Here is a 15,763-nt window from a genome sequence, read left to right on the forward strand (position 1 = left end):
AAGTACAAACAATACTAACCAAAACAACAAGGACATACAGAGAGACATTATCCACATGCATGTTACAAGAACAAAATTTTAGAACAGATGAAAAAAAAATAAACCATAACAATTATGCCTTGGAAAAAAAAAAAAAAAAGGAACCCTCCTAATGTAACCTGGAACCCACCCACAGAATTATGATGCCCATAAAGATTAGCTGCCAAACTGATGGCTAATCCTACAACATCCAAAGTGCGCTCTCTCTCTCTCCCTCCCCCTCCCCCCACCCACTAGATCTATGATCTGCAGGACATGAGAGAAATAATTATTTCTCTAGGCCTAGTCAACCCAAGGGATTGTATATATTTTTCAAAAAAAAATTTGTACATAACATCAGGTGTAAGTTTATTCCAACAATCAATTACTCTTTGGCTTAAAATAAATGGTTGTGCATCTAGCCTGCTACTTCTTTTCCCAGTTTTGTGGAATTTAGCCATTTAAATCAAATAAAGTTATACCTAAATAGATGTAGAGGATATTACAGTTTGTTCATAAGTAATGCATCACCTTGTATTTTCTCATTGAAAATCTGTGAAAGAAAATTGCTTAGGAGTAATCAAAATGTAAACCACATTAAGTTTATTTTAAGTGTTGTTTATTTTTCATGTGTATTATCACTTATATTTTGAACGATTTATTAAATATTGTTGCATTCACTAATATCCTTGTGATTTTCATTCATTTCATTTATGGACCTATTAAATTTAGGAATTTTTAATTTTAATATTATAAAGATTATTTAAATCTGATAAATTGTATCTTGTAATATATAACAGTAAATCTTTAAGGTGATACATTATTTATGAGCATGACTGTATTTCTTCAAAAAAAAAGTGACTTTTTTTTTTTTTTTTTCACATTTTTTCTATTTTTGATTTTTTTTAAAATTGCATTAATTTTAATTTAATAGTGGCCAATAAAGTAAAAATAAGAAGGAATTAATATTCAAATCATTTATCAACAAAACTTCAGAATTTCTTGATGAAACTCACTTTAGAGAATCCTATAGTGACTTTCGTATGGGAAGCTTATCTTGAATAAGTAATGAACTCAGTGTCTCCTTTAGTTCTTCAAATGAGTACAGATGTTCACAAGTGCTCATTTTAAGATATCACATTAGCATTGGTAGAGGCATATGCAAGAAAGCAAGCTTATACAGCATCAGACAAAAAAAAAAAAAAATCTTCCCATTTCACCCATCCATTAGCTCAAAATGTTTGTCTAGTTCTGCCTCTGAATTTATTTCAGCTGTCAACTTCTACAACAGATGGAAGTTTGTTCCAGCAATCAACCAAATGCTGGCTAAAGGCAAATTTCCACACATCTGTTCTACAACTGTCGGCGAAGGTAAAGAAAGCCCACATGAGAAGCACGCAAAAGTTCCATAAATTTGCCGGTAAAAGTACTTTGCCATAACTGCATTTGTATTGTTCCTCGCTCAGTAAACATATAGTGGGTGTTATCAGTCAGGAGTAGAAATTGAATCCCATGGGAGATTGAAAAACTCCCGAAGGGGGTAACCTGACCTTTTTTCTTTAGAATCACTGGTGCTAGTGGATAAATTGTTTATTAAGAAAAAAAAAGACAAAGGTAAAGGAAGCCCACACGAGAAGCATGGCAAACTTCGAAAACGTTTACCAGTGAAACTACGTTATGAAAATTTTTTTACAACGCCAGAACTTCCATTATGACTCTGTTTATGATTCAGTTAGTGATTCTAAAGAAAAAAGGTCAGATTACCCCCCCCCCCCACTTTGGGAAGGTTTCAATCTCCCGTGGGATTCAACTTCTACTCCAGACCAATAACACCCACCGTCTGTTTACCGAGTGAACAATACAAATGCCATTACACAGAGTACTTTTACTGGTAAATTTAATCGAACTTTTGCATACCTCTCGTGTGGGCTTTCTTTACCTTAGTAGTAGTGGCATGTGATGCAAGAAAGCAAGTGTATGAGCTTATACAACATCAGCCAAAAAAAAAAAAAAAATCACACCATTCCCTCCAAATGCCTGTCCAGTTCCTCCTTATATTTATTCAACCTATCAACTTCCACAACGACAGATGGAAGTTTGTTCCAGCAATTAACCACCCGCTGGCTAAAGGCAAATTTCCGCACATCTATTCTACATCTGTCATTTCTTAATTTGAATTTATGCCCCCTTAGGTTCGTGATCTGAACAAGTGGAAGGATCCCATCAGAATTCAGCGTGCTCAACCCATTCAAGGCCTTATACACCTCAATCAGATCACCGCGCAGGTGCCTAGTCTCCAGCCACTGCAATTTGCAGAACTTAAGCCTCTCTTGGTAAGAGGATCCCTTCATTCCCCTCACCAATCTTGTTGCCCTTCTCTATACACGCTCAAGTAAATCTACATCCTTCCTAAAATGAGGCCTCCAGATCTGTACACAGTACTCAAGGCGTATCCTGACCATTGCCTTATACAGTGGACAATCACCTCCTTTTCCCTGCTAGCAAAATTCTTGTATATCATTGACAAAACCCCATGACCTGCCCCGGCAGCCTGTCTGCATTGCTCAGAAAACTTGATATCTGACTGCACAATTAGTCCCAGGTCTTTTTCATTTTCTACCACCTTAATTGTAGTACCACACAGTTGGTATATTTCTCTGGGGTTACTTCTACCCATATGCAGTACTTTGCATTTGTCAATATTAAACTTCAGTTGCCATTTCTCAACCCATCTGCCCAAATTTTCTATATTGCAGTAGCACACTGCCATTACTATCATTAACAACCCTGCCAACCTTTGTATCATCTGCAAACTTCGACACTAAGCCTGATATACCTTCATCAATATCATTGATAAATATACAAAACAACAGTGGACCTAACACTGAACCCTTTGGGACTCCACTAATAACATTAGTCCACAAAGAGCAGCACCCATTGATTACCACCCTCTGTCTTCTCCCAGTCAACCATCCTTTTATCCATTGTAGCAACTTACCCTTAATACCACTGCTCTAATTTGTACAATAGTCTTCCAAGTGCAACAGTGTCAAAAGCTTTCCTGAAATCCAAATATATGATATCAAAATTATTTTTTGTATCCAGTTCCTTTGTAACCACATCATAATACCCAATCAAATTTGTAAGACAAGACTTTCCCTTAACAAACCCCCATGCTGTGTCTGAATTATTGCTGCAGTCTTGTTTAGATGATCCTAGGCAACAAATTCATTTGCCCAAGTTCTCTTCTGTGTTAAATTTATAGCTTCCACAGCTTTATATAACACATCTGTTTAGCAGACATCGTTACTTAATATAATCCCTAAAACAGATGTGTGAAACTACATACAATGCAAATATAAATGAATTTTACCCATTAAGATATCTTAGTAGTAAATATGTTTGTTGTACCCATCAAGAATGTCCACCACATTTGGTGGAAGTCCCAGAAAAAGAGGTGGTCTTTCCCATCATCACCATCATTCATTTTCAATCCACTGCAGGATGAAGGCCTCTCCAGCAACTTTCCAGTTACTTCTGTTTTGTGCAGTGGCCATCCATTTACTACCCACAAACTCATCAATTTCATCTGTCCATCTCTGTTGTTGTCTTCCAGGTTTTTTTCTAGTTCCTCTTGGGTACCATTCTATTATTTTCTTAGTCCATCTGTCATCATGTCTTCGAGCTATGTGTCCTGCCCAGGACCATTTTAGTTCTTTGGTTTTGATAAGAATGTCCTTTACTTGAGTTTGCTGCGTAATCCATGTGTTTCTCTTCTTATCTAACAGTCTGATTCCCAATTTAATTTGTTCTATTCTTCACTGTAGTTTTCGGCTTCTCTTCCAATCTTTTAGTGAGTGCCCAAGTTTCACTTCCCATAAGTCATGGTGGGGAGTATTCATTGGTTCATTAGTTTACATTTCAGACAAATTGGGGTATTGCTCCTGAGTATGTGACTATATTTTCTGTATGCTATCCACCCAAAATTTATTCTTCTCTTGACTTCCAGCCATTTATTTTTTCCATAGCCCCATGCTATTAGAATGTCATCCATTAACATGACAATGCTGGATTTTAGGTTTGGGATGTGATGTTCCAGAAATGTTTATTCCAAATTTCCAATGAATATTTCCATGAGCAGAGGTGGATGGAATGTCACCCATGTTGAGGTCGATGCTTGACTAACTTTCATGTTACCTTTAACTGCACTACTTCCACGAGTTGCATTAGCATTGTTCTGTGAGGAACATTGTTCATTTCTGTCTGCCAATGTCTAAATAAAGTTTGAAATTAAGTTTTAAATTTTATTTAAAACTCAATGTGGATACTTTGGAAATGATAATAAAAATATTCTGTTTTTTTAATGTAAAACAGATAAATAAGTTGCTGTAAAGTCTATTTAAAAACCTGTTTCCATTGCTAGGTGTGACTTTGGTATACTTAAAATATGCTGCACATTTTATTTCTTATTTTTGTAAAACTACAAAATGCTATTTTGAAATTAAATTTGAAAAGCTGCAATGCTTCAGTGTTGCAGTTTCTTATAAATTTTTGATAAATCTCTACATTTTGGTGGGGAGGTCAAATAGACATCTCTTTTAAATCATGTGAATATTTATGAAAAACATTGAGATATTTCTTCACTGATATTTAATGTAAATTGTTTGGTAGTATTTGACGTACAGTAAAGAAGAGAAAGATGAATTTGCTAGAATGAAAATGGAAATGATGAAAAAAAAAAGTGAAGAAATTATGAAGAGATATGCTGTAAGTAAATTTTATAGTGAAATTAATTTTTTAAAAGAGTTTTTATCTCATGAAGTCAGCAAAAAAGTTTTTTTAATTAAATATATTGAATTCTACTGTTTGACTCTGCAACTTTTCTCTCTCTCTCTCATAACATAATTACAGCAAATATTTTCATTATATCCATGAACTGAAGGCTATGGATATCATTTATGCCCCTCCTTCACCATATGAGGAATAATGCATTGTTAAACAGACAGAATTTTATTTTCACTAATTTCACAGTTGAAAGTGTTTTCAGATTTTTTTAGTTCTGATCGTCATCTTAATTTTTGATGTATCTAATTTTTCTATAGCTAGTCATGTGAAGAGTAGGTTGATTAGTATCAAGAAGAGAGTTTTTGACACCAAGTATGTGACATCTAAAGCATCCTATTAACATGCACTGCTTCCTTATGCAAAGATGCTGCATTGGGTTTTTAATGCACTTGAAGGAAGCTACTGTACTTTTAGAACTTTTTCTTCCAGTTAGACAGAAGAAAAACCAGATATTTTTGTCAATCAACCTTTGCCAGAAGCTGACTAATTCAGTCATAAGGAAAAGAAAGCCTAGAAATGTCTCTATCCTCCAGTACAGGTTAACTTAATCCCAGGTCATAAAAGTTTGTTGGAAAAGCCAGCAGCGAAAGTAATAATAAAATTATTTTTGTGGGATTTTCTTAACTTCCCTTTCAGTGAAGCACATTGTTAGTTATTTTTTATCATTAAAATTTATTGCATGTGCTGCTATGTCAACATTTGTCACATTTCCAGCTAGTCTGAACATGTATTTAACATGTTTTCTTCCACCTATGTTTAAGAAAGTGCATTTAATGTGCTGTAATTTTCAGAATGTTGAGAAACAACATTCCAAAAATTCATAAATAATTGTCGAAAAATAAACCTGAAATTCACAGCTAAAAGCAAATACTTAGCTTGGACTGAGCTATAAATCAGAACAAATCCTAAAATTTTATCAGAAGTTTATACCATGGACAGAAGTTTATACCTTAACAAGAAGAAACAAACAAAAAACTGGGTACCAAGCTATAAACAAAAACTAAGCATTTATGCTTATAGCCCAAAGTTCAGTTCAGCAGTTGTTAATATGCCTTTACTTTTGCAGCACTAATTTATTGACCACTTAAGAATGACTGTCCATATGCATTATAGCACAGCACAGCACTTGGGTGCTTTTTGAACTTATATACATAATTGAGCATCACTTGTAGTGCATATTTGACACTTGTATGCATCAGAAGCAGCAAATGTGTTAAGCACAAACAAGCTGTATTTGTAATATATATTATCTAGAAATTGCTTTTTGAAGGACAAATTCCTGAAGACGAGCAAGGAATGAATGTACCAATATGTGAAAGGAGAAATAAAACTGAATGTGGGGAATATATAGAATTTCACTTTTTAGTATACTAGGAAAAATCTATACAAATACAGTAGACTCTCGATTTTCCAGGATATTTGGTAAAAAAAAATTCCCAGATAATACTTTTCTGATTAATCCAAAAATACAGTAAGTCCCCAATATACGTAAGAGATATGTTCCAGGACTTCTTACGTAAGTCAGAGTTTTACATAACTCGGGAGTGACTTATAAAATATTGCTACTATATCCCTGATATGCCAAAATTACAAAAACCACAAGAAAAATAGTTATATATTTTTAATTAGTTCAATTAAAAACTTTATCTGGGAACAGAGGTGAAGTAGCCAGAGTGGCACATAAGAAAAGAAAACGTAAGAGGAAGAAAAAGCGCATGTTATTGTACTGTAAAAACCGATTTGTATTTCATAGCCTTGGTTATTATAGTTGACTTCATTGGTGCCGATCCCTTCACTGCTTCTCGTATTATCTTTCTCCTTTATTGTGTTCATTGTTGCCACTGAAAAATCTGAATTCCGCACGATACTTGTTAATGTTTGGCCATTTTCATACATCCTTATTATTTTAATTTTCTGATTCAACTCGATCGCTTTCCTTTTCTTCATAGATTTACTAGTACCGCTGTCACTTATTCTCTCAGTCGGCACCATGATGACAGTCAAAATTAAATTTTCTGAAAAGAACTTCACAGGAGGAAAACTCACCTATAACCCCACACGAACTCGCATTTTACTTAAGCACGTTTCTGGAGGTGACTACCATAAAATAATAAAAAACATTTTGCAGTTTCCGGTTTCTTGGGCTTTTCTGTTAGTGTAATCTATTATAAACGAGTAGTAAACTAGATCTTATTTCATTTGTGACAATACTGATAGCAGGAATCCTGTGGGTTTTTATGTTATTATGGTGAAATGTGTGTCCCCTTTACTGAAATCTTCAGTCATATAAAAAAATATATAAATAATGTAACGTAAGTCCGAAGCTACATAAGTCGGGGAATTACTGAATTGAAAAATGTTCAAGGACCTACGTAAAGAGTATGGCAATAGATAAAAAACTTACCACGCACTATTCACATGTCCAATATGCGTGTAGTGCGTGTTGAACATGCATTTATTTTTTACGATGTTGATTTTAAATTTAATAGCTTTCCCTTGTTTTTTACAAGGTTGCATATGGTTTGGTCACCAACATTATTATGGTTCTTTAGAGATTTAACGGATGCACCGTTTTCAAACTTTGAATAATTTCAAGTTTTTGTTTAATTGAAAGCACAACTCTTGCGTTTGCCCATTTTCACGATTTCTAAACAAAAAAAAAAAGTTACTATAAAAAAAAATTCTGACATTCCTTTCATAAATAACGAAACAAAATATGTCCTTTTGCGGTGTGAAGGAACACAACAATCGATGCGATGCATTAAAACAAACTAACATTTCTTCTCTCTCTCTTTTTTTTTTTTTTTTTTTTGAGCAGCGGGTGTGAAGACAGCAGGAGTTGCAAGATAATAGGCACACTAATCTCCCAGTGATGACTTATAACACCGCTTCTTGTCCCTTATTTACGACTTGCAATATATCTGTTTATACCTATTCTAGTTATTACTGGAATTTTATGATTTCTCATTGATTTTTTTTTTTTTTTTAAATTTGAAGTCTTGAAGTGTCCTGGTTAATCAAGAGTCTATAGAGGAATTTCACTCTCTAGTATGCTAGGAAAAATCTATACAAATATCTTGTAAAAATCTATACAAGTATCTTAAGAGTGCTGTGAATGTAACCTTTGGGACGAGCAGTCAGACTTCAGGCCAAACCAGATGCCAGGATCATAAGCACTTTCCATTCTGTTTTTAACATCCGGTGACTGTAGTTTTTCTTCTTCATTTTTAGTGTTCACCCTATTTACTCTCTGCCAAAAACAGTGTTTAGTCATGGTATCAACCCCTGAAAAAGGCCTTTCTGATGAAAACATTGAGAAGTTGTTAGAACTTTTGGATTCAGAATTTGATTTAATTTTTGTCCGATAGTGAGGATGATGTTATTTTCAATCCTGGCAATATATCTTGCAGCAGTTATGAAGAAATTGATGGCAACCTGTCAACTAATATTGGTGTGGCTTCATCTAATTCAAAAACTTCTTCAAAGCATTGAGGGTAATGGATTTCATTTGTTCACTGACCAATTTTACACTAGTATTCATCTAGCAGAAGAACTATGTAAACTGAATATACACCTAATGGGCACTGTTATGGGAAAAAGGAAGGTTTACCACTAGAGATCAAGGTGACAAAGAAAATTGAAAAACAGAGTCATTGGTTTCTGAAATGAGGATACAGTTCAAATGCTGGCATGGAAAGACAAAAAGAACTGTACTTATGCTTTCTACTTTCTATGATACCCAAACTGTGGTCACAACAAGAAAGGTAGATGGAAGAGGAAATCTTACAGATTGAAAAGCCAGTTGTATTGGTGAATATACAAAAAATATGGGAGTGGTAGACAGAGCTGACCATTGCTGTGCGAGTTATTTGTTCACTCAGAAATTGATGAAATGGTGGAGAAAGTTGTTTTTCTGGCTATTAGAAGTCTCAATTGTAAACATCTTGATGAAGGTGGTGGATCCATCTCAAAAAACCTTCGTCACAAGCATTTTCAAAAGAAATTGCTTGTTTAGTTAGTAGGAGATGTTTAAAATAATAACGTCCTTTCTAGAAAAAGGCAATAAAGTTCAAATGCCAAAGACAGATATAATGGCTGTCCTCATTTTGTGATGAAACAAGAAAATTCAAGTAAAAAAAAAAAACCTTGCAATATGTAGTGACAGAATGGTTAGTGCTGGAAGAAAACAAGTAGTTAGGTATTGTGAGACATACTCCAGAAAACAGGATTGCATCCTGGTGAATGTTTCAAGAAATACCACACACTAAAATCATATAAATAACAAATAATGTTTCTGATGTTGAACATCCTTGGGGGCACCTCAACCGAGTAAATCTGATAGGTCACAAAAAATGTGACACAGTTAGGTATTTCTAGAAAGGATATTATTTTTGTGGCCATTCAAATGGGTAATTAGGTTATTGGCTTGGTATTTATTATTGATACGAAACATCAGTAATAAATATCAAGAACTTGTGCCGTGTGCTCATCGCAAATGGAGGCAGATTTCGCTATGGGTATTTCACATAAAACCATGAAATTGCACATGCTCAGCACATGTACCTTTTTTTTTTTGTTTTGTCAATCACTTTTACTATATAATAACTCATGTAAACTTGAAAATAAATAATGTTTGGAGAGCTCATATTCAGTATTAATTTTTTTTTTTTTTTTTTTTCATTTTTGTGCTGGACCCAAACAGGAAGATAGCAGAAATAATGCTGGCCCCCAAAGGGTAAACGTACAGAATCATTTATGCTATCTCCAAATGGTAGTCTCTTTGATGATATTATTATTAGTATCATTTTAATTTATACTTATGTTAATTTTTCTCTATTTGACATTGATTCTTCTACTTTTTGTCTATTTGACATTGATTCATAAACATAAATTTGATGTTTATGACAACGCTTGTCATTTTAACGTTATTAGTGTTATACTGCTGTGCATGTTTTTGTCATTAATATGTATCACCATTGTTATTATTTATTATTTATTTTTTTCTTTGCTTCTGTTCTTTTACTGTCGCCTCTAATGCTGTATGCACTTCTGCCAATTTGACTGTTTTGGGGCATGCCTTTTGTTACTGGTTATAGTAATCATCCATTTGTATTTTTTACTTGCTTTTGAATACTTGGTTTGTTATGTTCCTCTACCCAACCTGTTCCAGCCTTATTACTTCTGTGGCTGTTTGTGTCATTGTTCATTTACTCACAGAGTTTTGGCAATAAATTGATTTTGGTTGATTGGAATATTTTCACTAAAACTAATTATAGAAAAGTCATTGGAACTTGAAAACCTCTATTTATTATTTGAAAAGCATATGACAAAGTGCCTACTGATTTCCTCTTGAAATTTTAGAAAAATATATCACATCAAGTGTAATCTTTTAATAGGAGTAAAATGTTTGTATAAAAAATGAAAAGTTCTGCACCCATGAAGTTAACTGATATTACTGAGAAATGTTCTAGGTCATTCTCCAAAATGGAAAAGTTACTGATTGTGTGTATCAAGGACCAAAATCATAATGCATACTGCTTAGCCTTCTGACAATCAAGAAAAGGGCTAAAAGTCTTTGCAGACACTTGAAGGAAGTTTTGTTTTGAGTAATGGATAGTTTGGCTTATTTGAAGTTTACGAATCTGCATAATCAAAGTAAGTGGCAAGGCTGCTACTACTGATACAGTGGCAGCAGAGGAGTTTCCAAAAGTGCTGGATAATTTAATTAAGGAGGGTGGTTATTTGATGGAACAAGTGTTGAACATTTTTGAAATGCTTATTTTAGAAAAGAATATCTGATTGTATGTACTTTGCTGAAGAAGATAATATGTCAGGTTCTTAAGTTGGCCAAGGTTCATCTAACTCTGCTCTGGTGGTAATGCAGCACAGGGTTGTAAGTTGAAACCTCTGCTTGTGTACAACAAGGAAGACATACAGGCACATAAGCACATTAATCAATGGTATCTTCCTGTTGTATGGGTGTCACACTAAAAGGTGTGGGTTACAGTTGCCAAATTCTGACATATTTTGGGCACCATTTCATCAGTCAGTTGGACTACAATGTTCTAGGCATACTATATAGACAGGTTGCCATGACCTTGAAGGATTCCTGGAAGGGCTACAATGTCTATGATGCAATAAAAAAAGTTGAAGCAAATTTGAATTAGATGCTGTTCTCTATTTGCTATAGATTTCAAGTGTTTTGGGGTACAATTGAAGAGGAGAACACCAAAGTCACCTTCTTGCTTGTCATCAGTGCTGAGGGTATTTGAAAATTTCCTTGATTTATGTTGAAGAGGAGTTAATGGAGCTGGAGACTCAAAAGGTTGTAGAGGAAACCAATGATGAGGAATTGGAACCATTGAAACACTTACAACAAATGAAATGGCTGAAGTATTCAAGGACATTGCCAAAGGAATGGCATCCTTTGAGAGGGCAAAGCCATTTAAGGTTGTCTGGCTTGTTACAGGATCATCTATGCATTGAGTAAAAAAGAAGGGGCTGTGCACAGTCAACTCTCCATAAGTATATAAAAAGGTTGAATGACTTCCAAAACCTACATCTTCATTATATACTTGAGACTTTTGTATCAGTTAATTAGCAAGTGTATTAACACCACTGACCCATTTAGATGAGCAGGCCAGCACTAGAAATTAAAGTATGCAATATTCATTGTGAAATTTTGTCATACCAACACCACCAGTGCTTGATTATGTGATTGATCCCCAACTTATGTATAGGATTGGGACCCTTATATAAGTCAATGACTGTCTATAATCTGTTATTTTTATTTATTTATTTTTTTTTCTCTCCACCTAGGAAGTGGAAGAAGATAAGAGAAATGCTGATGTACTTAGCAATACGGCAGTAATTACTAAAAAGAAAAGCCCTCCGGTATGTTTCAAGTTTTTTTAGGCCCGTTATTGACATGTTATAAAATAGTTTTTCTTCACAAAAAAATGAAATAGTTTATTTTAAATTAGTTAATTAATATCTAAAATATTTTAAATTAGTTAATTAATATCTAAAATATTTTGAAATGTTCCTTTAATTGCAGTTAATTACCAATGTAATTTTTAAACTGCGTGTCACAGGTTATCTCAGTCTAAATACTTGAAAAAAAAAATTCACCCATGTAAAGTTTGAAGTGATTTTATTTCAGTTTTTATTTATTTTTTTTTTTTTGTTTTGGTGTTTTTGTGACAGTATTATAGCAGGGTCACAATCATTGACGAAGCAGAGGAGGAAACATCTGCAATATATAAAGTATTGTTAGATTCGGTCAGTAATCAATAGATGCTAGACTTTGCACAGGTGAGGTGCTTTTATTTATAGCATTTAGATATATTATTATCAACTGGTGCAGTACCACCACTTTGCTTATTGGAGGCATGGTGGAACCCATGTTTGGTCTCCAGAGCTAAGGGTCAACCCTCCGCTATCTCTTCCATTTTCTGCCTACATCAAAGCTCGCAACAATTGTAAAGCAGTTATTAATCAGTCCTAACTAAATTTTGAACAGGCTAAGAGTAGAAAACTTGTTTCTTGCCCTAATGGCAGCTCAGCACTCTGGTCTCTTGCCAAAGCTATTGGCTGAAACTTTTGCCCATCTCTGCTACCACCTCTGTCAAAACCAGATGGTTCTATTGTCACTTCAGCCAAGGATAAAGCTGACCTGCTAGCATTCCATTCTTCTTCCAGCTCAGGTATTAGTGATCTTGCTAAAACACCTCCCACCATTCCCAGCATTGCTCCATTCAATGCCTCCTGTGGTCTTCCATCAAAAAGGATGTCAGAAGGATTTTGACGAATCTTGATGCTAAGAAAACTCCAGGTCCTGATGGTGTTTCTCCACTTGTTCTCAAAACCTGTGCTCCTCAACTTAATCATGCTCTTTGCCGCCTTTTTTCACTTTCTTATTCCAGAGGTGTTTTTCCTTCTGCTTGAAAATTTACTCATATCCAGCCAGTTCCTAAAAAGGGTGACAAATCCCTCCCATTCAGTTATTATCCCATTGCAGTTACTTCTACTCTTTCTAAAGTAATGTAGAAATCAATTAACCGCCAACTCTTAAACTATCTAGAAACTTTCCGTCTGATCAACAATTGCCAGTATGGATTCTGTCAGTGTCAATCCACTGGTGATATTCTGTCCTATGTTAACCATTTATGGACAAATTCAATGGAAAAGTTTGGTGAAACACAAGCAGTTGCTCTTGACATCTCAAAGGCCTTCGATTGCGTTTGACATAAAGGTCTTCTAAACACGCTTCCATCTTATGGTTTGCCAACTGTTTAATTGGTTATCCAGTTTTCTTAATTGGTTATCCAGTTTTCTCTCTGACCATTCACTGAGGGTGATGGTAGATGGCCCTCTGTCTTCTAACATCTCCACTAATGCTGGTGTCCCCCAGAGTTCAGTTCTTTCCCCCCACTCTTTTTCTCTTTGTATATTAATAACCTTCTTCCATTGATCGGAAATCTTATCCATAGTTTTGCTGACGATAGCACATTGCATTCCACTTTCCAGTTTGAGAAACCTCTCCCTTCTCAATCAGCTTCAACTTCTCAAATATCCACTACCAGTTCCTTAAATGCCAATCTACAGGTAATTCTCCAGTGGGGTAAAGACAACTTAGTCTATTTCAATCCTTCCAAAACTCAGTCCTGTCTTATATGTCACAAAATGGATTCTTCTGCTCCTGTGCTTATCTTTGGTGACACTCTGATTTCTAGGCAAGATGATATATCTCTTTTGTGGATAACCCTGACTTCTAATCTCTCTCTCTCTTGGCATAAGCACATTACAAATATTGCTTACTCTGCATTAAAAAGCTTTGTTTTCTATTTTGCTCTCAGCGTTACTTTTATTCCAAACAGCTGTTTACTCTGTACAAATTGCAAATCTGCCCTCATATGGAATATTGTTCTCACATCTTGGGCAGTGTCCCCAAAACCTCTCTCAGCTTCTAGATTCCATTCAAAAGAGGACATTTAGGTTAATCAATGACTCACCTCTAACAGCTCTCTCCACCCTCTGTCTCAGAGACATTCTCTTTCTGCTGCATGCCTTTTCTACAGATACTTCCATGGGCACTGTTCTTCTGAACTGGCGTCTATAATTTCCGCTCTTTTTTTCAAAACAATCTGAACATGTGCCACCTCCAGGCAACATCCATTTACTGCCCAATTTCAAACTCACAGAACCAACTTTTCATCATCCTTGTTTATTCATTCAACTGCCATTTTCTGGAAGTTGAATTCCTTCCTTCCTTCATACATACTTCCTGAAAATTACAGTCTACAGAAGTTCAAGTCTAATGTTAACAAATATCTTCTTTCGTTTTCTCAACATCCAACCCATGCATGGTACCAAGTACTTTAAGTAAAGTGTGTTAGTTGTCTGATGGCACCAGGGGTTTCCCCATCTCTGCATTGTGTTCTTTTTAAGTGACACAGAACTCTGTGGAGGCCAGAGATTTAAAAAAAAAATGTGCGAGGAGTGGTCTGTTGTGTAGCGTTATGTTCTGTTGTTTCTCTGATCATTATGCCTTTGGTCACTTATTGGGACCACCGTTGCCCACACTTTGCCATGAGGAGGCAGGTCAGGCACCCAGTAGATTATTTAAGTACTCTGGCAGGCTCCACCACCTAATTTCCAAGGGCCTAAAAAAAAGGGGGGTGAACACTAGAATTTGGCCGAAAGATTTACAAGAAAGCAGTAGAATTTAGATGTTGATTAGAATTTGGTGGCATTGTTAGGGGTGTGTTTGGTATGTTTAGTGAGGGGGGGAAGACAGATGACGGAGAAAACAGGTAGAAGAATGGGAACGATAGAGTAGGCATCCCCAAAGAGGTCAGTGGAGACGAGCCCCACCAGGTGAAGTATGGGGAAGGCAGGGAGTGGAGGAGACAGAGACCTGGCTCTTCCCTCCCCTGTCATGGGATGGGGTTTTTTTCAGATCACCAAATGCCGTGCGGCAGCAAAGCCACAGTATGTCTTTGTCGGTGATGGTTGTCATGTCCATGTAGTGTTGAATCCGGTAGGAAGGTCAAACTGCCCATCCTGCTCCGGGGGTGGGACATGTTAGCTGGAAATGAGGAACCCACCAGGTTAAAGGGGTGGGAGAGACACGTTTACTTCATTCATAATCTGCAATTCTCACTCTACTTGCATTCTATTTTTATAATTTTTTCTTATATATATATATATTTTTTTTTTTTCTTTTTTTTTTTTTTTTTTTTCACTCGTTCATTCTTTTCTCACACACACCAGGGGGTGATACAGTGATGTGTAATGTAAATTTAAATACTAATTAAAACTATGGTTAGTGTGTACTTAACTGTAGCATTTATGGTTTATATTCTTTTTCTCACACACTTACACTTTCATTCATTCTTCTGGCTTTCATTTAATTTATTCAACTCTTGCTTTCTGGACTGCACTCTATGGGCACCTCAACTTACTGTTATCCTTCAGTTGTGGTGCAGGCCTAGCCACAAGTTTTTTTGCAGGCCAGGGGAGAATGCAGTGATAGTGTTTGTGTCATTAGTAATGTTTATTAGTATGTATATAAAGTAACATAAGTTATTATTAACTTTGTGTTCTTTCGGCCAATTACATTTGCTCTTCCACTCATTCCCATTCACTCTCTCTTTCCCTCATGCTAGGCCACTGTTTCTTTAACCGAAACTGCCATTTATGCCCTTTTACCATAATTCCTAGTTCACTCAGTGCCCAGTCTATTCATTCTGTCTTTCATTCATTCATTCATTCTTCTTTCATTCTACACTGCATCCCCTTGCTATTAGCTTACTGATATTTTTCAGCTAATCTGCTTCCCTGGTTGCCTGTACATCTCCCTCCCCTACGTGGTTACTTCTTTGGTGTGGGGCCCCAG

At 35.5% G+C, this 15,763-nt stretch overlaps 1 protein-coding gene across 1 annotated transcript in view; it reads left to right on the plus strand.

Moving 5' to 3' along the window:
• LOC150084780 (uncharacterized) overlaps nt 1-15,763 on the plus strand; it is a 133,373-nt gene that overhangs the window by 33,154 nt on the left and 84,456 nt on the right. The window contains exons 3-4 of the mRNA XM_090376353.1: nt 4,690-4,785; nt 11,683-11,757. Coding sequence (XP_090232479.1) covers nt 4,690-4,785; nt 11,683-11,757 — 171 coding nt within the window. The remainder of the gene's footprint in view (nt 1-4,689; nt 4,786-11,682; nt 11,758-15,763) is intronic.

The sequence above is a fragment of the Mastigoproctus giganteus genome, chromosome 6 (assembly GCF_048544385.1).
Source record: "Mastigoproctus giganteus isolate SK-2022 chromosome 6, ASM4854438v1, whole genome shotgun sequence".
Lineage (NCBI taxonomy): Eukaryota > Metazoa > Arthropoda > Arachnida > Uropygi > Thelyphonidae > Mastigoproctus > Mastigoproctus giganteus.